The sequence below is a fragment of the Sciurus vulgaris genome (genome assembly GCF_902686455.1).
Source record: "Sciurus vulgaris genome assembly, chromosome: 8".
In the NCBI taxonomy this organism is placed as follows: domain Eukaryota; kingdom Metazoa; phylum Chordata; class Mammalia; order Rodentia; family Sciuridae; genus Sciurus; species Sciurus vulgaris.
Window position 1 is genome coordinate 66,050,364 of NC_136468.1, and position 23,779 is coordinate 66,074,142.

The window sequence follows — 23,779 nt, forward strand, 5'->3', positions numbered from 1 at the left end:
AGGAACTTTGAGTCTTATCACTAGCCATATCTTCAGAATTACCTATCACAGATCTCAACTTAAAATATATTGGACTATTGTTTTGAACTTTTGCTCTGTGCTCTCACCTTCCAAACTGTCTTAGTTTGGGCTTCTGTAACAGAGTGCTATAGATTGGGTAGTAGAAACAACAAATATTTGTTTTTCAATTCTGGAGGCTGAGAAGTCTAAGACCAATGTGCTAGAAGATTTAGAATCTGGTAAGGGTCCACTTCCTGATTCTTGTAGTATTCCAAATGACGGAAAGAGGGCTAGCAAGCTCTTTGGGGTCTCTTTTATAGAGGCACTAATTCCATTCATATGGGTTTCACTTATGTGATTTAATGACCTATCAAGGACTCTATCTCCTAACACCATCATAATGGGTTAGTATTTTAACGTATTAATGTGGGGAGGCACAAATATTCAGTTCATAAGCCTTTTTGTATAAGATTTTCAATAGAAACACTATTCCTCCTTTGTGACCACCACTCAATTACCCTTTAATCCCACCTGGATTCCCTATACTCCTGGATAACCTCCCTAACATCTCACATCTGGATCTGGTACTATATATTACACTCTCTCAGTACTGTAAACTTTGCCAGAAAATCATAACAATTAGGCTGTTTTGTATTTGGATGTTGATATGTATACCTGCCTCCACTAAGTTGACAGCCACACAAAGCAAAGAAACATATCTGCCTTTTTGGCATTATGTTTTCTGGGTTCAGCCTAGTACATAGCATGATGGTCTTCAAAAACTACTTGTTGACTGAATAAATCAATGTTTATTAATAGTGATAGTCCATCCTTAAAAGATATGGTAAAAGAATAAGAATATTAATTATTCATTTAATAGTGATTTGGTAAAATAGCTATCTTTGCATAATTTGGCTATTGAGACTTAGGTTTCAGAAGGAAGGCAAGTAATTAAAGAGCTCAATCAAACCTTGACTGTTGCTCCAGGGAAGAAGAGCCAGTTGCCTGTGTCCACTGGGTCAAGATTATCTTCTAAAATGACTTGTCTATGGGCTGAATTGATGACCAGGATGTTATCCAAGGCCCAGCAGGCTTCATACACTTCACCTACGCGGAGGTTTTCCTGCTTCCATTGAAATTGGACGCTCTCCCCTTTGGCATCTTCAGGAAGGTAGAGGATATGGATGATCGTGCTGACATTGGAAGGGGCTCTGGAATATATGGAGAGACATAGAGTTCAACAATATCCAATTTTTTCTATCTTATAGGTGAATTTTGTTTAAGATTGTAATTTCATGATCTCAAAAAACACATTCATTACAAATGAAATATAATTCCATCTCCCTTGAATATTTCAATATCTGTTATTTTAATTTTCATACTGAGTGATGTTAAGTTAATATTAAAAGTCTTTAAGAGACTTACATTTAACACAAGGCAGGCACTAGGTATCTTCTGGTACTCTAATAAAAGAAAGTGGTACACACTGCCTTGTTGGGTAAAAAAATCCAAGCTGAGGTTTTGCACATGATAGATATTCAATCTAAAACAAGTAACTTACAAGAAAAAAAGGAGGAAGTGTAGAAAATGATGATCATAGAGCTGATTCTTATTTTGAAATTATGTACCAGTTAGAGGTCACTGTATAAAATATGTTTAATAATCAGTGTTTAGGTAATAATTATTTTATTTCTAACAACCACACACATTTTTATATGTTTAGTCAACAGGAAATGTGAGATTTGCAATGAGAATTAAAGGCACTCCTTTATAATTCTTTACAGTTTCATGTAGGTCAATCTTTAAAAATATGATATAATTTTAACATGATTTTTATATTCCGTTTGTTAGAATCTAGATCCTTCTGCTATGTAATAAAGTATTTTTATTAAACATTTTATTCTACCAAAGTAGAAATGTGCTGTAGTAAAAATGATCACCTTAGTCAAGATTAAAAATGATACTAAAATGCAAACTAGTGGTACCTTGGATGTGCTATAAATCAGTTTTGGAAGGACGAGAGAAAAGCCATATTTTTCACTCACCAGTGAAGCACATATATATCTGTAGAATTGCCAGTGTAGGTTACAGATGGTGTTCCTTACCTTTGGGGGTAATCTATTCCCTTCTCTTTTAAAATATTTCATGATGACTATCTTTTTAGCTTCAAAAAGAATTTAAATTGATTAAGAGAAAATATCTTGGTTTTAGGTAGTGACTGGAAAATACTTTCATTTGGATTATCAATGTTAAGGGAAATTCCTGTTAATGAGTATGATGTTTTGGTACAGGGTCTAAAACCAAAAGTACCATTTAGTAAAAAAATTAATGGACTTAGCTGAACGTGATCTTTATATGTTATAATTAAATGCAATTTCACTACATATCAGATCAAAAGCATATAGTCATTTTTAGAAAGAAATAGGCACTATAATTTATTTAAGCTATGAAATATAATATCCTAGAAAGAAAATGTGGAGATATAAAATTTCCAAAATTTATGCTGCCTTGCTTAAAGTCATTTACATAAATAAGTATTTAATATGAATGCAGCTTCATAACTACTAGAAAGTTGGAAAGAATAACAATATATTACAAAATTGGCATGGCATATCGGAGCTCAGATTGTACTAGGAAATTATAAATTATATTTTATCCTGTCACAGAGGGAGTCAGTTTATTAAAATCCATGAGTTAGAATCACCTCTCTCAGTTTTGGTTAGACTGGAGCTCAGAAATGTAAAGTTTTTATTTATTTTTATTTTTAAAATACTGCTAGAAATGTTGTACAAATTGGTTCAATATTAAGACTATGAGCCTAATATTTATTTTTGTTCTCTAAATAAATTATAATTCTTTTGCATGAAAATAAAGTAAGAAAGACAGTTTATGGCAGAAAGCTGATGGAAAATGTACTACTTAAGTTATGCTAATTTAAGAACTAATCTAACCATAATAATCGCTTTATAAAATTTCAAGGTATTTTTTCCTTTAAATATCTTATACCTGAAATTAAGCATCCATTTTGGATTTTATTTTATGACTTAACTCTCCACAAGTGGTAAACATAGAGTTTTGCTAATTTAACCAAATCTTTTTTTTAATTTTAATTAAAAATCATAAATTTATCTTTTAACATGGATGAGTTTCTCCTTTAAGCATCCTACCTCATTTTCTTTTCAAGGGATTTATTTTTAATAAAAAATGTAACATATGATCATAAGTTGCATCATAATTATGCTAAAAGAATTTTAAAATGGGCCTTAAGGGAGACAGAAGGGAAATGGCAGAACTAGAGATGAAATGCAAAGGCCCTGTGGCTATGAACTCCATCCATGTCATCACAGACTACACGGGAACTGGGCAGTCACCTTACAACCCCCCAGTCTTCTATAAGCCAGGCCAGAGTCAGGTTACCTACAGCAATGAAAGGTGACGTTATTTTGTGGAGATACTATCATAATGGCTACGATCCCAAATGTACTTTTGCCCAAAATAGTTTGACATAAGGAATATAGCCTGTAGGAAGTTCTGAGCAGAAAACAACTCGTTTCTTGTTCTCAAGTAGAACAGGTCATACTATGCGTGCTCACGTAATTCAACATAATTAACAACCCGAGTGCCTTTAACCATGAAGAAAATGGCGGTGGTACTATGAAGGCAAACAGGGAAACAGAAATCCATTTACATCAGAATTTGTGAAAATACTTTAAATTACAACAAACCTAATTTTCTCAAGCTGAATCCAGTCGGCAGTATTATTCTTGGAATATGACACGATGATGCTGGGGTCTGAATAACTAAAGCGGCACGAACCAGACCCTGCAAACAGCAAGAACAACACATTTTAAAAATAAAAACTGTGTAATTACACGTTATCTTCCTGATAAATATTTTTGATCATTTTCTAAATATTTAAACATTTATTTCCATCCTTTTGACTATGCTTAAATTTCCTGTAATCTGTTCTGATAAAAATTAATTGATAAATAAGCTTGGAAACCAGAAAGAAGGTAAGGTAAGTTGTGAATTTCTTTAGAGATACACAAACTATTAAATTAGATTTTTAATAAACAGTTCTAGGCTAAGAAATATCTAACTATTATAGAATGATTAATAATGTGATTATTGCTCTTGAAAGTTAGGATCAATGAATATAAATGGTGCGCAAGTCATTAAATTGAGGAACAAAACCACCATTCTCTTTCTGGGTTGCCTATTGTCTAAATGATGACACAGTATGTGAGAAACTAGCAGAAAGAAAATTCAAGTGCTACACAAATGAAAACTGATATTTCTCTGCTATAGCCCAGCATTAAATATTTGAAAGAGAGATATTATCTTCCCCTGCGAATATTTGGTGATTATTTCCCATTATTTTCAATATTAGAAATATGAACACTAAACAAAGTTTTAACATGGATTAAGAATTGGTTTCTATTTGTTCAGTGAATTGATATAATTAATAAAATATTATGACTATAATGTCAAAGATCTCAGAAAAACTAAAACAGTCAGAAACATTTGCCGGGAGTTTCTTGTAACTAATACAACGAGATTTTTGATGTTACATTAAAAATAAATGAACCCAAAGAAAAGGAAATCATGTGATTTCTGTTTAACTTTTATCCACCAGCTGGAGGAGGCTCGGTTTAGTACCTCTTGGCTGTTCTACATTGGCTGGGTTCAGGGTTCCACGCATTCACCAGACTCATTTATTTCAGTGGTATTTACTGCAAAACTAGCAAGTGTACGCCAGGCTGGCAGTGTGCTAAAATGCCAAACAGCCGTGTTCCCAGATTCATTCTCATAGCTGCAAAGCAGGTGAAAAGGCATAAAAGAAAGGGGTATTCAAAGGAAAGCCACACAGCAACCCCGATCTCACATGGAAACCCACTTGATGCCACTGTGATCACTGCTAAACTCTACCTTTCAAGAGCAGCTACTTAAAACAAGTATCAAACCCTGTGGCTGGAAATGGAAATGAGGAAGATTTGTGGGACAAACTTCAACACAAACAAGAATGACGTCTGGCAGAGAATCTGTTATTTCACAGGAAAGTTCAAATTAGCTGAAATTCATTTACATGCTTTCTTTATTTATGGCTTATACACCCTAAATACTTAAGAGAAAATGTATAAGGCAAGTCTTTGAAAAAAGGATAGAACTAATGATAACCAAAAATGTTCCTTACAGAATGCCATTTGTTGTAGATTATTTATAAATTGAGACGAGAAAGGGAAAGCTGAGATGTATCCAAATTTTTTTATCCAGTACAGCCTGATGACAAATATAACCTTTCCTATGGATTTTCCTGCATTACCATCTCAATGCTTTGAAATTAATTTTGTAACTGTAAAACAAAAAGGCACTTGGCAGGTGACTCGTTTTTCCTCTGCCACTTAGTCATTAATGTTTTTCATATTTAAAACATTAATATTTTTGAATCTATCTCCTTGCCAAGACCAAGACCCTCATTAGCTCTTGTCAGGTATCTGCAACTGTGATTAGTTAGTTGGTCTCCCTATCCCCAGCCTCACCTGTCTTCTCCCAGTACACTGTTTCCAGAATCTTTCTACAAATGAATTGAATCTTAGTACCTCCTTTTTTATAATCCTTCAATAATTTCTCAACCCCTTAGGGATAAAGCAGCACTTCCACTGCCAGAGTGGTAAAGGCACACAGCTCCTAGAGATGGAATTTGTACTCCGAGGAGCAGAACTGGCTCTTAAAGTGTTCCTACACAAAAAGATAAAGAAGCAAAGAAACTCCAACAGAAGGTGGGCACCTGGAAAACCATGCCTTGGGTTTGGGGCACAAATGGCCAGTCAGGATAGAGGCACTGCCCATGCTAAAGGCACTGAGGTGGTAGGTGGCCAGCTGGAAGAAGTACCCCCAGGAGGAGCACTCAGCTCTGGATATCTGCCTCACTCAGAGGTTGCTCACAAACTACCTTTCCAAATGGCACCAGTCCAAGGGCTGACTCATTCCCCATTCCCAGAGTGTCGCTGTATAACTGTATTTTTCCTCACATAAACCCTTCCAGATTGCAAATCTACTGCCACATGAATTACAATCAGCAGAGTAATATTTGCAGTTGCTCAGACTGAATATGGTTGCTTAAATCTGTCTGAGGGAGAGGAGGACAGAGTTAGTGATTGTTCACTCTTTCCTTGTGTGCCTAGGTGCCTAGTGCCACTTCTGACGCCCAGAACCTAGATGCTGTGTCTAGAACTATCACATTCCTCAAGGCACCCCTTATGGAACAAAGGGACAACTACAAGCAGGCACCACCTGTAACAGCCCTCTTTTTTTCCCTTCTTAAAGCAAGGATATTTAATTGCCAAATCTGAAAAGTAAAACCAGGAAGGAAAGACAACTCGAACGTCACAAGCAAAATACCCTCTCATATGCAGCTCTGCTTCCCCTCCTCCAGATCACTTTCAATATAATACTTCACTCTACAGAAGCAATTTTGCAAGAACTTAAAGAATTGTTGGTGGAGGGAAGAAAATTGAGAATCATGGTTAACAGAATATGGTCTGAGAGGCACTGATGGACTTAAAACTGGTCTAAAAATTCAAGTATTTTCTTTGGTTCTTTCAGACAAATGAGGAAAAGTTAATACACTTTCCAATAAGGGTAAAAAAGTGGTTAAGGATTCGTGGTATTCCTAAATCAGTGAGCTTCCAAAGTTTACTGAGGACACCACACAGTCTAAGAAAGCTGGCTCCCATCAATGCTGCACATGATTATCACCAGGTTCAGCTATTTGGGGGAGGACAGCATATTTTGTGTGGAATGTACATTACCAGTGTTCTTTCTAGTTAACCTTGGTTGTCAATTCTTGATTTCAAATTGGCTAATGCATTGATAAATGATAAACCATCATTTACAGTGACTGTCATTTACACTATTATTACTTAGTAGTGTATAATGATACATATTTTTATCAACTTTTCTGGCTTATTATTATCTTATGGTTTGTCCTCTGATTTAGGACACATATGTACTACAATGTAAAAACAAGCCATCGCCACTTGTGTAGAAGTCTGCACAAGATCCTGAAAGTGGCTTGTAGCAAACAACTCTTCCTTCCTCATTCATGATAGCCTGAAGTTGTACTCCTGAATTTGTGCCTATGAATCTGTGCTATTTGAATCTGTGCTATCTGAATAATTTGCTTAGTATTATCAAATAGAATACTAGGTCATCCTTACAATTTCTCAGCATTGTAGTGTAAAATCAATAAGTAAGTTCATTCTTATTAGGTTAATAAGAGTGTGTGTGTGTGTGTGTGTGTGTTTAAGAAAAATAGAACATGCAGATAATAAAGACTTCATTTTTTCACCCAGGAATGGTAAACGTAGATTTACCATACTCCGTCCATCAATATCAGCACTTCTGCCTTCATCCTGTTCCAGGAGACTTATTCCTTCTATCTTACTTGAAACTTTTTACCTTTTGACTAATGTCTCTGTGTACTCTGTCCACCCTCCAGCCCTCAGCCTCTGGCAACCACTACTGTCCTCCCTACTAGACTTATATTGTTTTAATGCCTGTCTCCTTTCTTAACTACATTGTCCCCTTTGAAGATCTTACCAACTTTCAAGGCTTTAAATAACATCTATAACAGGTATTATGTCTCCCATGAAATTCCCACTTACAGATCCAATTGCTACTGGACATTTGACAATTAGTAAGTTAAAATTAGACCTGTTTATTGGTTTTCCACCCCTGCCCCATATTCTTTTGTCTTTTCAATTCAAATGAGACCACTCTAACAAATAAACATATAACAAGTTGCACAGAAACATATGAGCAAGTGAACAAAAACCTAAGATGCCTTTATGTTTAGAAAGAACTCTAACAAAAGTTGCAACTTTTTAGATAACCACTTCTCTAAATTGTAATGTGAGAGATGAATGAGAAAATCTTTAGTGGTAGGTGATTCTTCTAATATATTTATGGTCTTAAACAGATCTTACTTATTTTTTCTAATACAAGAGAAAGCTACATGATAATGAATTCAATGTTTATCAGCAGTACTGATCATTCTATGATTTTTACTTCACTTTTCAGAGTGAAATTCCCTTTGACATAAGATCTCCCAGCAGAGCAGTGTGTGTGGAGTGGAGGCAGGCAGCCAGGCTTACAACCTGGGGTTTGACACTTCTTAGCTTTGTGACTTTGGGCTAATCACTTACTCTTCCTGTGGCCCAGTTTCTACATTTGTAAAATGTGAGAAATAACAACAATCACTTCATAGAACTGTTGTGAAGATTAAGGAGTTAACACATGAACAGGGTCCAAAAAATAGTTCTTGGTCTATTTAATATGTTTTAGCTATGACTCAATATTTTTAATTTCATTTTATCTTAAAAAAAAAAGGAGGAAATGCCTAACCACATTGACTCAGGGGCTGAGAATTAATGCTTATCAAATAATTACAGTGCATTTTTCCCCATAGTTTCTTTCTTCCTCTCTTATATAGTCTTCCTCTGTGGTTAATTAGTAGTACGTTTTGATTCCTTGCTTATTATTTTTGGTTTGTCTATTACAGATTTTTGCTTTGTGGTTACCATGAGGCTTACAAAAACACCTTTTGATTATTTAAAACAAGCTATTTTGAAATGATAGCAACTTAACATGATTGAAAATATAAGAACAAATAAACACAACAAACAAAAGAGCAAGAGAAAATGCTAGTTGTAACAGAAGTCCCATAGACTGGGCACTGGAGCTGTTCCAGATGCTCCATTCACAGGCTGGCCTGGGGGTCATTAGGATTTGCCCAGTGTTAGCTGTCACCAGCCTGGCATTATTTCCAGGACAAAGTCTTGTTTCTACTCCCTCTACTACCCAGGTAATGGGGCTGTGCACCACGATAAGCTGCCCATGGATGGGTAGTGTTGGTGAAGGCAGTCCCTTGTTCATCTGGGCTGATGTTAAGCTGGGTCACATTTGAGTCTCATGGTTATAAAAACCTGAAGAGTCTCGGGGGTGGAACAGGGCCCAGGCTACATTTGGCAGTGATATAGGCCAAAACACTAGTCTGTCCCAGTGGGCAGAGGTCTCTGGTGCTGGGGCAGTTCTAGAGTCCCGTCAGCAAGGACTGGCCTGGTGATAGTTGTACTGCCCCAAGGTTTGGGGGACAGGTGGTAGAAACAGTCCCTTGGCCTCCAAAGCTGACCCTAAACTGGGTTGCACCTGAGTCTCAAAGCTGAAGTGGCCTGCACAGTCTTGGGGGGATGGTGGGTGTATCCCAGACCTTTCCCAGGGCTGGAAGTGATGCACCTGAAATTGGAGTCTGTCCCACCAGTGCACAGGTCTCTCTGCCTGATGGTGGAGCAGGTCTAGGGCCTCATTTTTGAGCTCCGATTTGTGTATAGGGTCTTTGGTTTCCATAAGACCTGGCACAGCAGCTTCAAGACAAAACCCTATGCTAGTTTTCCTGCCTTGTACCCCAACATGTGATTTTTACTCCCTGCTCTGAGCTGAGGTTGGAGGAGGGGTGGTGGAGACTATCAGCCACCTGCCTTACAGTGTTCCAGCAGCAAGGTTCATGGTCATCAATCTGACAGGAGAGATTGTGGGGCTTTGTCCAGCAGTAAGTGGCAGGCTTGGTGTTAGGTTTCAAGCTTAAAGGTTGGACTCAATATTTTCTCCTTCCCCTAAGTTGGAGGCTCTTCTCTCCATTCTGAGCTACTTGGAGTTGCCAGACATCTCTTTCCTTCCTTGTTTTGTTATTCTAAGAGTAGGCACTGTGGCCTCGCCTGATTTCCTTAGCTATGTGAAGGTGGTTTGGTGTGTGAATAGCTCATCAACTTTGTGTGTCTGTGGGGAGACAGTGACCAGAGGCTCTTACTCAGCTGCCATCTTGTTCCACCTCTGATAAACACCCCTATAATTCCTTGTACCTTGGGTTACTTCCCTACTCTTTAGTGGTAATGCTGTAAGTTCAATAAGGAAACACAAGATGAGACTCCAATGAGAAGTCTACTTGTTTGTTACCTATTTGCTAGTAAGTGTTAGTGGATGAGGAAAAGAGTCTACTTGTAAAAAAATGTCTTAAGTGTATAATAGAAGAGGGACATATATTTCATAAGGTCTACACAATTGCTAGAGTGGAATAAAATTTTGATTTTGCAGTTCCTGGTATCCAAAGAATACAAAATATATGATCAGTTAGAATTTCAATAGTACTCATCAAGAAAAAAAATTCCAGGGCTGGGGTTGTGGCTCAGTGGTAGAGCAATCGCCTAGCAGGCATGGCACCCTGGGTTCGATCCTCAGGACCACATAAAAATAAAATAAAGGTATTGTGTCCAAGTACAACTAAATCAAAATATACATTTTTTAAAAATTCCAGTAAACTCAAGAGAATGAATATAGGTATGAACTACTGTATTCATACCTATAAGTAGGTAGGTACTACTGTATACATTCGCCCTGTATTAATAAGAAACTGAGGCAAAGAGGAAAAGAAATCTACTCGAGGCCATACCCACCACAAAAGGGATTCAGAATTGGACAGACCAGAACCTGTACTTTCAACTATTTCGCTGTTCTTTCAGATGTGCAAAGCATCTACTCTTCTTTCTTTCTTTTGCTTTTCTATTAAAGAGTGCTATGTTCTTATGGTCAGAATATATTGGGACAGGTTTCTGTGGTTCCTGCTTCTACTCAGGCTCATGACATATGGCCATAGTGGCCTTGTTCTTGATAAAGAGAGAAAAACCTAAACAACTGGACCACCTTTAAACACCCTGCTAGTCATCATCTCAGCTCTCCAGTTTCACCACAGGAGAAGACCATAGTGAAACTATACCAAGAAGAAATACCATGTTCACTTGAACATCACTTCCTCTGCAAATTCCCAGTCCATTCTTCTCCCTTGCCTGCCCCAATAGCCAGTCATCTGATCCCGAAAATTCTTTAAATCTTTAACATTCCTTTACTCCACCATCACCTCTTTAGACCATCTCTTACCCAGATCAATGTGATAAACTCCTAACTGGACTCAGAACAAACTAATAAAAGATTAACCTTCTAAAGATAATTCCATATTACTCATTTGCTTAAAAATCTTTGGAAAGCTATTTTTAATAATAGTTGCATTCCCCCCCTCAAATGGAATGTATCAATGTTTCCCAACTCAGATGATTTTAATTATGGGAAAAGTGTTAATCTGCTATGATAGTACAGTCAGGATTAAGTTTAAGACACCATGTTAATCCACATTTGTATCCTAATTAACAAATTCTGTTAATGGCTTGCAAGTCTATTTCTGAAATAAGCATTTTAACATAAAGAAATAATTAAGATTTATAAGTACAAAATAGTAGCCAGTGCTTCTTATTATAAAATGAGGGACTAAAAAGAGAGGCAAAGGTTCTTTCAATATGGTTGTTTTCTTTTACTGTTAGAGAGATTCAACACTAAAACTCTATAAAAGTTTTTATTGTAAACTAGGTTTTATCTATGAACCACTGTACTCAGCTTAAAATTACAACTGAAATAGCTATTAACTTTAACCTCTGGTTCTATTTTAATATTACTGTTCCTAGTATAATTTAGAAAAAATAGACAAGTAACTTTTTTCTTTTGTTATAGGAAACTCAGGCACAATGATCAATCAATCAATCACTTAATCAATGAGTCAACCAACTATGAAAAGTACACTTAATGTCAGGATGATGTGTGAACTAAAAAGTCTAGTTACTTTCTTGTGGTTCAGTCTTAACTTATTTTGACTTTGGCTGTCATTCAAGAAAAGTTAGGGAAAACAGACCCAGAATATCCCTTCCCACTTCAGCTCTTATGGGGGTTCTTCCTTCTGCAGGGCTTGCTCTCTTGCACAGTTCAGGCCTCTGAGGCCTTACCCAGCCACTTTTAGTAAAATGCTGCCCACATCACTCAGTGGCCCCTGATTCATTTTCTTCATTCCCCTTATTACTCCCTGACATATTCATTTGTTTGATGGCTGACTCCTTTCACCAGAATGTCAGCTCTGCCAGAGCAAGGATTTTATTTTGCAAATCCTGTTTTCTAAGTGCCTTGAAAGCTGCTCATGCAGAAAAGGAGCTCAATGAACTGCTGAATGTTGATTTAGTCAGTTAAACTCTAGGAAGAGAATCTTTTGGAAATATACAAATAACCCTGTTGTTATTAATATCTGCTCATTTGCAGCCCATCTTTCCTGCAGGAGAGGGAGCTGTGATAGATAACCTCCGTCTACTAGCATGGAAACTGATGCTCTTCTCAGAAAAGCCAGAGGGGCAGCACATTTTCTTCTCTCACACTGTACTGAGGACTGTCTGGATCACAATGTTCCGTGGTTCCACTGATGTTGCATTTGTTTCTGTATTTAACATCTTTCTCTAGTGGTAAAATAAGCTATATAAGTATAAATTAAGTACAGTTGGTTAAGTAAATATATGGCAACTACTTTCATATTTCTTGGGGGGACTACCTTAACTAAAACAGACAACATAATAACCATGTTTTCCAGCAAAATGCATCCTTCCTTAGCCTGTCATCCTTTATGAGCACTTAGGACACAGTGGGAAGTTATTAAAAAGATCATGAAGATGAACACTCTTATTTTATAAATGAGTTACCAGGGGTAGACACAGGCTCCACCACTCACACAGGGTTATGTGGATAGTTCAGTTGGCAGACACTCTCCATCCAGGGCTTTTTCCCTTTCTGCATTTATACCAACTGTAAAAATGGTTTGTCAGTGTATATGGGTAATAAAGTCTGATCCTGTAGATTATTCTGCAAGTTTTTTTTTTTTTAATTCCTGGCTTCAAATACCTATACTGAATGAGAAGCATTATTTTACATTAATGATGATTACTTATTACAAATCAGAACATTAATTACAGCACCATATAGAAATTTCCATGGTCTTTGTTTGATAACTGAGATAGGCAAAAGCAGTTGAATATTAAATAAAGGGAAGGCATTAGGATGTGACTGGAATTTGAGAGGGAAAATTGAGACAACTTGCAGGAGAGTGTGAACAAAGTAAGGAAGTGATAATAAGTTTATGGTCAGAAAGTAAACAAATGTATCAATGCAACATAGATGAATGCTCAATTCCAACACAGTTAGTGTAGACAGAAGCCAATTTATGATGAAGTTGAAGGAGATTAAGCTTCAGGACCCCGACTTGTATGAGCACTTTCCAAGGCCTTGGGAAAATTCTAGCAATGTGTTTGCCTGATTATGTTTTATAATAGGTGCAGTTGGTTAAGGTACTGTGCCCGCTCTGCTCCCTCATCCCATTCCCTTACATCAGGCAGTGTCGAGATGGTCATGGCTGCTTTGGGAATTCAGCTAAGGAAGGGCTGAGTTGGAGATATATTTATTTTGGATTGATGTGACATGGCTCTGCAGTTCACAACATGGAAAGAGCTACTAGAAACTCCTGCCACCGACTGTGCTGATGCACCCAGCATCATGACTCAAAGACAATGACACACTGTTCAGTGAGTGACGTCAATTCAAAGAGCAGTTCAGTTAGTCACTGAACAAGGAAATTCAAAACACTTTGAAGTCTAAACAAGACAGAGATTTTTTTCCAATTTGAAAATGATCCCAAAAATCTAAATGACATTATCAATGAAGGAGTTGGATGGCAAAATATTAAACAAAGAATTTTAAACGTAGAAAATAAACTCTAAACCCCAAGCTTTCTATTCTTTCTGCAGAAAATATCAGAAAATTGTTGGCATAGGGAGAAACAGTTTAAGAGTATACAGAAGAAAGAATGTGAGAAAAAAAATTTTACAGGGCATTTTAGGCTGTTAATAAAGATGTTTTATTTCTTAATTTTGTGATGTTTGTGGTATTTTCAGCTTTCTTAAAATCCGTAATTTATTGTGATTTCTCTTTCTAACCAAATATTAACACCTTATTTTGAATGTGTGACTTTGTGTTATTTTCCTTAGAGTGACCCTAACCCAGTGGATGCAAATACCTGGATGCATCCCCGGACAGACAAGCAATACATGTATTCCTATATGTCAAGTATGTCTTAAGTCAAAAATCCCAGAACACAGGAATCCACACTACAAACTTCATTTTCTACTTTGCTTCTCATGAACTGATCAATCAATAAACATGTTTTAATGATGGGACAAAAATGAAGAATGAGAATGCATATGTTAAATAGCTAGATGCAGTCATTCCACAATGTATACATACAATAAAATATCAAGATGTATATGGTAAATACATATTATTATTATTATTATTAGTAGTAGTAGTAGTAGTAGTACTGGGGATTGAACCTAGGGATGCTCTATCACTGAGATACATCCCCAGCCCTTTTTATATTTTATTTTGAGATGTGATCTCACTAAATTACACAGGTTGGCCTCAAATTTGTGATCCTCCAGCTTCAGCCTCCCTAGTCTCTGGGATTATAGGTGTGGTGCTGGTGCACCTGACTACATACAATTTTATCTGTCAATTTAAAATAAATAAATATATAAGGATTTGTTGAATGAAATGAAATTCTGATGAAATTTATGATCTTTTCTTCATTATTACTTAAGGTAGGTTTGACTCAATTAAAATATTCTTATAAAGAAATGAATCATATTACCATTGAATCAGGATTGATAAAATGACTGTTAAGTAATTGTACCCACAAGAAACATGACATTCACTTTTGGAGAGTGCTGGTGATGAAACTGAATAAAACCTGCACTGATCCTCATGAACCTCACGGGGTTAACAAAAGCTGAAGAGGACCTATAACTCCTGGGACTGCTTCTGGATGCTTCTGAGCAATGTTGAGTACTAGAGAGCTATCAGAGTTGATACACAAGCACATGAAACAGTAGTAATTATGTACTTAAGTACATCAAAAATCTATTCTGTGTATGAAATCTTATTTGCCATAATATATGTGTACAGAGGAGTTTGTGAATTCCTCCTAGAGGAGCCAGGGGTGTAGATCAGTGGTAGAGTGTTTGTCTGGTATGTGTAAGGCTCTGGGTTCAATGCTCCAGCACTAAAAAAAAAAAAAAAAAAAAAAGACAAAGACCTCCTAGAGCTAGGAAGTTCACAAAATCTACAAATAAACTTCTTTCTTTGGTGGTTGACATAAAAATAAATTACTTTAAAAATAATTGATTTTGTATAAAATCAAGTCTATTTAAAAATAGAAATATTAATAACTTCTAATAAAATTTGAAGAGTTACTCCCTTCATTGGAATAATAGCCATACAACCATAATCTCTTGAGGTTAGACAAACTCCAGAATTCAAATGATGTATGTTAATTCATACATTTCAAAAAGGTAATATGGAGCAAATGCTATATACTATGCTGTACCCTCAGCAAAGTCTGGGCAACTCTCTAATCAGATACATTCATGTTTCTGCAGTGAAATGCATGAAGATCTACATACTTAGGTAGTAGAAATAAGGATTAATATAGGCTTAAATCATTACAAGTCAGGTCTTGCTGCCAAATGAATTCAGGTCATGTCAGACTTTGCCATCACATAAGTTGAAAAAAAAAAAGACTTGGGTTTTTCTGAGTTCTTTTGTACTCTGGAATTATATATTAGGGATTGCAAATCTGTATCCCTAATAGTCCCCTCTATTCCTTTTTACTTTTAGAGTGGAAGGATAAATCAATTGGCATTTAGTCTCTTAAGGCCTGGGTATTTTTTATTTTTATTTTTTATTTTTTGGTTATGCCCTTTTCCACTAATCCCAGGACTTTCCAAAGTAAATCAGAGCAGAGCACAATAGAAGGAGCTATTGTCCTCTTGGGGACTGGTAGTGGTTGCTGTGAGTAGCCTTCTTCCCCAAAGTTCTGCCTTAAAAACAATCCGCCTCTCCAAATGTAGCACAGAACCACAGGAGGAGGAGAGAAGTGATCTCAGGAATTGATAGATGGGGAAGAACACTGCCAGAAATCATGCCTCCAGATAGCATAACAGGGCCCATAAATACCCAGGCTCAAGGAGTGTCTGCACAGAAGCCTGTGGAGGATTCTTGTAGCAGGAGTGCTGCTGCTGCCATTACTCAACCCTCAGGCCTTAGAGACTAGCAGGGCCTAGGAGTTGCATGTAAACAACAGCATTTGATATAGAAACATCATAAAGTTTTGGAAATGGATGCAATCTGGCTGCTCACAACTCCCTGCTATGACTGGAGCAAATCTTAGCAGGATCAACACACCCCTTCATCTTTTCAAGATAGATAAATGGAGGACTGGATCATTAACCTGAGGTTGTAGTGTGTGGAAAGTGAAAGAGATGAACAGGGAACTTTGTGGGGGCAGTGTGTTTATAAAGCTAAATGCTAGGGCTAGCTAGGAACATGCTCAGTGGCAAAGCACCCTTGGGTTCTATTCCCAGTTCTCAAAGAAAAAATAAAGAAAAAGCTAAATACCATCACTCCCAGGAGATTTTATACATTACTCTTAAGTTAAGGTGAAAAATATGAAAACTGTGATGAACAACATAATGATGATAGTATAATAAGAAATTCCAGCAATTTTTTGTTTGGGTTTTTTTGCTAAGATTGATTTTTGAGGCAAGTATTCACTAGGGAGATCTAGGAGAGGATAATCTCACTATACCCCAAATCATCAAGGAACACAGTAAAAGCTTATTTGTGATTTTGCAATTCTTCAAAAGAATTCTGTCCCAATCAAGACCATTATTATCCAGATATCAATATTTTGATAATTCTACAAATGTCTGCTCACATATTTCACTGAAAGCAGCTGTACATATTTATTCTTCCTATAATAACAACAATGTAGAACAATGATTTTTATTTCCTTTGATTTTTATTTCCTTCTTTACTGAGTCTGCCAGGAAAATCCTAAGAGCATTAGTTTACTTGGCCTATGGCACCAAATCAATCTATAGTAAATAAAGTAATATCTTAAAAATATGGGAAGTCTAGAAGTACTAACTAATGAAGAGTACCTAAAATATGACTTCCAGTTTTAAGCAGACAATGCTGTAATTTCCAGGACAGTTGGTTTAATAATAATTTTTAGTTATCATGTTCGTGTTAGTCTTCTCATACTATACAAAATCTATACTACATAAGATTTTATGTATCTATGCAGATTGTTTTGTAATGTAATATATTTCCATAAATTTCCATTAATTCATAAAATTTATATAAATGTAATTTGGTTTGTTCTATAGTAGTGATCACTGTAGTAGTGATCTTGTCTTAACACCTGTTCAAAGCAAAATATTCTTTCTTTTATCTTACTGTACATAGATCATCTATAGCGTACTTTAGAATGCTGAGTTCAAGGCAAAGGGAAAAAAAATCTACCTGGAAAAATGAGAACTTGCTCCTAAATAGGCTATTTTACCAATTCTCAAATCATGGATAAAATAAAGGCATGAGAAATGGCTACATAAGAAAAGCTGTTCTTGGCTGGTCCAATAGTCTCCCTCAGCTCCTGGGAGGCATGACCTTGGCTGCTGTCCCCCGTGCCTGATGGGGCGTACACAACCTACCATGCATGGTGGCTTCTGGCTCTCTTGCAATACAGGTTCGATCTGGTGTACTGTGCCTTGGTTAAATTCACCGGCCTTGGCCAAAGGGGCAGCAGTTTGATTCATGGGTAAAAAGCCAGGTAGGAAAAAATGGTTACTGTATCAGATAATGCTTTGTGGCAGCCCAGGCAGGAAATGTCCTGGGGCTTCTCAGTCCCAAATGACGTGGATCGGAATTGTGACTGAAAAGAGTCTACAGATATTACTTTAATTAAGAATTATTCCATTGAGGAAATCCTCAAAATTCTCTTGGCTCTATCAAGAACAAAGGAATTCAATTTTGGTAAAATGTGATCAACAAAGTTGAGATAAATCGTTATTTTAATAGTAGAAATTACTAATTTGGAGAAATGACATGTCCAAAATCTTTGGTCATTCTGAATTACCAAGTGAACAACTATTTAAAGATGAACATCTAGAGTTTATGTCTGTATCTCTGTCTTGCTCACTAAAAATGCCCCTGGGGAAATTTAGCATGTTTGTAACTGAGGAAACATTTTTGAAGACAGTGTTGTAAGAGGAGCTATTATGTGGAAGAGAAATTTCCACTTTAAGCATCTACTAAAAACCGATACAAAGAAGTAAGAGGTCAAATAAAGTAGAATAAAATCAATGTGTCCTCAAAAACATTCTGAATTGATGCTAAAAACATGCTTTCTTTAAATCTGGAAGAACTCTTTCATAAACTGTAGTAGGGTCAGGTTTTGAAAGCAACTGTTCTTCACCTTCTATTTTTTATTTGTTTATTTTAAAAATGAAGTTACTACAGAGTAATAATTTCTGTTTTGACTGACTTTATCAGTACACAGGCTATTTGATTTGCAGACCCCTTTTCTGCAAAAATGTAACACTGTGTGATTCATTGAACTTAATATTTTGTCCCTTAGTCACTTTTCTGGCTGAAATGCTCAAACCTCATTAGGGGATGTCTTCCAGTTTATGACAGATGGACAATGACCACAGGATATAAAATGAACAGCTGTCCTCTTCCTCTTTGTGCCTTTCTTCGTTCCAGTCCTAACCCTCTTCCTGACTTCCAAAATATTTGTATTTCTTCATTGTCTTAATTCCTCTGATCACAAGGAAGAGAGAGATCAATTCTCTCCCAATTTACAGAATGCCAAGCCATCATCCAACAACTTTAAGGTGTCTCTTCTTTGCAAGCTACTTTCTAAGCCTAAAGTAGAAAACTTTTGCCAGAGCCATGTTGGGGAAATACATGGGAGAGCAATGTAAGATGTGTCAGGCTTTGCCAGGTGCCTGCCAGGCAGTCCTTTCCCCAAGGCCCACATCACCTATGCCTGAGTGCTCAAGCCTGGCCCAGTTTTCAGAAGGCCTAATCCCCACTCAGCAGCAAGTGTAAGTACCTCACCTGCCCCACCCAGGCATTACCGTCCTTGTTGCCCTCTGGCTCTGACCTTGTCCCCAGTTCTTAGAATGGCCCTTGCCTAGTTATTCCTGCAGGGTGCCATCCCCCAAACCTTCACTCTGAGTGGCCCTTCTGGGATGGTACCATGCCTGCTCTATCCGTCTCCCTCCTAAATGATGAAGTCCTGCCTTTAGACCTCCCTCTTATCTGCATTTCCAATAAGCTGCACTTTGTCCTGTGTACTCTGTATCCCTTAATTATCATTGAAGTTTACTGCCTTACTTGGTTTCTTCTCACACATAGACTTGCCCCACCTGTTTGATAATACATTTTTTCCAAGTTTTATTTTGTTTTTAATCGACACACAATGAATGTACATATTTGTGGAGTGCAATGATACTTTCCATGCATCATGCAATGATCCTCATAATAAATTTCTTAAAAGTTGGTGCAGTGTCTTAGGGTTTGCTTTCTGTACAGTGAATGCAGGTACATTATGTTATATATAATACACTTCCTAAAGATCTGTCTGATAGAAAGGTCCTTGATTAATTAATAAGAAAGTGGAAATTGCTGGCTTACATTAAGTTCTAGTGTTGCCCAAGGATTTCATTCAGCATATTCTCTTGCCTTAATGGGTAAGTACTCAGTACCAATGTGGAACAGCACAGTAACCTATGAATTTAATTTAATTTGATTTGTATTTATTTAGTTCTAATTGGGATCAAAATTCTCCCAAAGAGAGATACATGTACATCCTTTAGCCTTCAAGGAATGTCTAAGCTATAAATGGTAAAGGTGGATGCATGGAAATGGCCAGTATATAAATCAAAGCAGAATGAAGTAGGTGTCCTAAAATAGGTTCAGAGGTGGTGAGGGTTCGGAGACATCAGGTTGGGACAATGAAATGAGTTTTCATGAAGGAGTGGCATTAGAGAGACAATTTGGTCTATATTGATGATCTATTTCTTCTCAATCTGTATTTTATTGCTGTATCCCTTCTTCTACAACAGCCCCTAATAAAGACTAGCAGAAAGTATTTATGAATGAATTACTGATATTTATTTTTTAAATCTCATCAGATGAGTCACAAATTGAATATTTCAAGAGAAAGGGAGTAAAGTTACTTTCAAATGTTCATTTTAATCCATATAAGGACTTTAAAATTATCAGTTCTAATAATTCAGAAGAACTTAATTAATTTAAAACAATTTTCCAGAACCTATGCTTAGTAGAATTTTATAGCATTTCAGAATATTCCCTTTTATTACTTTAAATGAGATTTAATTCTTTGGGGTAAAGTGGATTTGAAATGTGTGTGTGAGTGTGTGTGTGTGTGTGTGTATTTTTCAAATCCTATACTTATACATGTATTTATATTATATATATAATGTATATATATTTCATTTAAATTCATCTTTTAAGACATATATTCTATAGAAAATATTAGGACAACCCTGGTTTGAAGAGGGAGGATACCCTAAATTATGAGTTTCACATATATTTCTTTATTTATTAAATTTAGATAACAGAAATTTCATATATAAATATTTCAGGTTTTTTGGATGTTAAAATAGATCTTTGAAGATCTAAAAATCAAGTCTTAAATCTTATTTTAATATATTTTATATCTAAGATTCTTATACTAAAATAAAAAGTATATTTAACCTCATAAGCATAGACATTAACTTGGCCATTATATTTTCTGAACTTCTGTTTTTTATTTATATTTGTTACAAGTTCATGCCACTGGAGATTTTGTTAGTCTGATACAGGTTCCATGTGTCAGAAGAGGTTTTACTATTTCATAATAAATCCCCTAAGGTCTTATTTACCAAGGAGAGTGACTCTTGAAAAAACTGAGAATCTAATTTGAAATATATTTCAGTAAGTTCATGGAGGAAATGAACAATAATTCACACTGCAGTGTGGAGGGCTCGATTTCTCCTCCTTCTGAATTACCTGCTCTAAAAGAGTTGAGAGAGCTTCTCCACCAAATCAAGGTCTGAGTAATTAATATGTTTCTGAATTAGGCTAAAGGGAAAAACAAAGTATTTCTCTTATGCTGCATAAAATAAAAAATCTCTTAAAAGTGGATTTTAGTCCTCATATCTATTTCAGAAAAATAATGTCAGATCTCTTTCTTTTACACAAAAATCTTTCAATTCAGCTCAGGCTACCTCTATATTTGTAATTTTCAAGTTGTAAGTTTTCAAAATATGCTCATACAAAATGAGTAAGCTCTCATTTATGTCAGAGTTTCTGCAGCACATACAGTATAGAAAGAGAACAATTCAGGCCTAAGAACACTTTTATATCTTAATATGTAAAGAGAATGCATGTATGCTTTAATAAGGGTATTCATAAGTAAAAGCAAAAGGGAAAAATGTACTAATTCTACTAATTATAAACAAATAATAGATTCTGGTTATTTAAATAATTCCATATTGACGAACATATGGGCATGTATTTCTGTTTACTTGATTCACTAAAAATAGTTCATTGGCGATTCTGTTTCCTTCTGGGTCCATCTTTTCCCTTGACTAATGTCCTCAGATTGCCTACCCCTAACTCACTTTTGTCATGAAAATGTCTGCATCGCACCAATTTAGCACTTAGCTTCATAGTGTTATGATACACTGTAATGGTCACTTGTCACTTTGGAAATAAATATTTATAGCATCTACTTGTTGTGAGTTCTTGGGTTAGGGACTGAGGATACCATGATGGACAAGACAGATCTGCCTCCCAAGCCACACTATTTGTTCTTCATAATGCCTGTTTTCAAATGCCTTATCTTTTATGAATTCTGTTCGTCTCAAGAAAGAGTTGGCAAAACTGAACAAGCATATTACTTGGTAAATTTTTTAAGAGTGACTTCATGCAGGATTGTATCAAAGAAGTAACAAGTCCACTCCTAACATTGTCCTTATTTTTCTAAAGATTTAATTTTATCATTACCTGACTCTTAAAGAGACCCTTTGCAGACCTTTATCAAATGAGTTAAACAAAGTACAAAATTCTATCATTTTAAATAAGTTAAATGAGTTAAAAATCTCACTTAGCCCCTTATTAAGTACATTAAAACTACCAGCTGATACAGATTACCTTCTCAGACCCAATTTTATGTGACATTGTTTATAGTCACAAGGGCCAGTCCTTCTGGTCTAACAGGGCACTCCTGTCCTCCTCCAGTAAGTTGCTTGTGTTCACTCCATCTCCTCACCTGGAAAAACTTTCTCTGTTTTTTCAAGTGCTCCGGTTGTTGGTTTTCAGAGACACCCCTTACTAGGAAGCCTCCCTGAATTGACCAGCCTGTAGGACCTAATTGAACCCTAGCACCCTGAAATCAGCACACACTTCCCACCCATTTATAACCACCTGGCCTTATCCAGGGTTCACACTCCTTGTGTATCTAGTGCCTTCTACTACACTAATGCTGAAAAAATATGATAAAAATATTATCTTCTCACTTTTTTTCTTACTACAGTTAAGTTAGCTAAAGACAATGCTGAGTAAATTTTCAATAAAATTCTATTAAAACGAAAGCAACAAAGCAGCATCAGCATTTCTGTTTGACCCAGAACCCTGCCTGGAAAAAACAGAGTTTGGAGGCATCTATAAGATAATGGTTTGCAAGGGCATCTGCTCAAATTTTTCTTCTTATCCCAGAGGAAATCTAAAGGAAATGGGTAAATGCCCTTAAGGCTACAACCATAAATTCCACAAGTCAAATCTAATGATTCAAGAGAGGGTTGTAGAAAATCGATGCCTCAGCATGGAAATGGATACAAGATCTTTCATTGAAATGGAAAAATGAAAAGTTCTTCTAAGAACACTTTAGGACACTTTTCAAGATGATTTAGCTATTGACAATCTGATAAATTTCAGTTTGCTAAAATGGGTTTTCACGATGACTTAACTTTAAAAATCACTTAGTTAAGATAGTCTGGATGTTTATTTACATTTATGTTTGTATGTATTTATGTATGTATACATGCATAATATATATAATATATACACACATATATAATATATATATAATATATATATAATATATATATACGCACATAGATATATATGTAGTGTGTGTATACACTTTTTTTAAAGAATTGTGAGGTAATTGCTGCTAAATGTTGGCATGAAAGAGTTTAGTAGAGACATCCCTTAATAAACAAGCAATTTCTGTATGCATATCTCTGAGGCATCTGGAATTCTTTTCAATAATATTTGTCACATAATTGAAAATAGTTACAAGAACAATATAAAAATATTAACACAAATTTTCCAAGTATGGTTAAATATGCCTGATTATGAATATAATTCATCACTGAGGTCATAAATAATGATAGAATTCTCTAGAAATTACGTGTATAACGTCTGAGTCACTGTACTAGACAATGAACATTTAATATCCCAAAGAACTTCCTAAGGAGAGACACTGAAACTGATCATATTTAATCACATTACTAATATAGATCTGGAGAATTGCACAATACACAAAGAGGTATAACTGTCAACATACAGTTTTTTTTTTTTTAAATAATCCATGTAGCTTTTTAGCTAAGCATAAATGAAATGACTACCAAACTGTGGTTGCTATTTTGATAATTGGTCATTATGGGCTCAAAATATGTAGGATGGATATACACATTTAAAATATCTCTAGAATTTATGGGCATGCTCCAGTCCAGCCCCCATACATCCATGTGAATAGAATGATGCCTTCCCTCATAACTTATAAAATGAGTGGAAATGAGATACTCAAAACCATCTCTGGAGAGTTCTGCTCACTATACTGTATATATTGACCACACAGCATCATACAAAGTACAATGAATGGTCTGCT

General features: G+C 35.9%; 1 protein-coding gene across 3 annotated transcripts in view; it reads right to left on the bottom strand.

Annotated features, from left to right (window-relative positions):
• RELN (reelin) overlaps nucleotides 1-23,779 on the bottom strand; it is a 472,616-nt gene that overhangs the window by 195,839 nt on the left and 252,998 nt on the right. For all 3 annotated transcript variants that reach the window (XM_079149959.1, XM_079149958.1, XM_079149957.1), the window contains exons 9-10: nucleotides 3,726-3,822; nucleotides 971-1,211 (exon numbers count right to left, since the gene is read on the bottom strand). In XM_079149959.1, coding sequence (XP_079006085.1) covers nucleotides 971-1,211; nucleotides 3,726-3,822 — 338 coding nt within the window. The remainder of the gene's footprint in view (nucleotides 1-970; nucleotides 1,212-3,725; nucleotides 3,823-23,779) is intronic.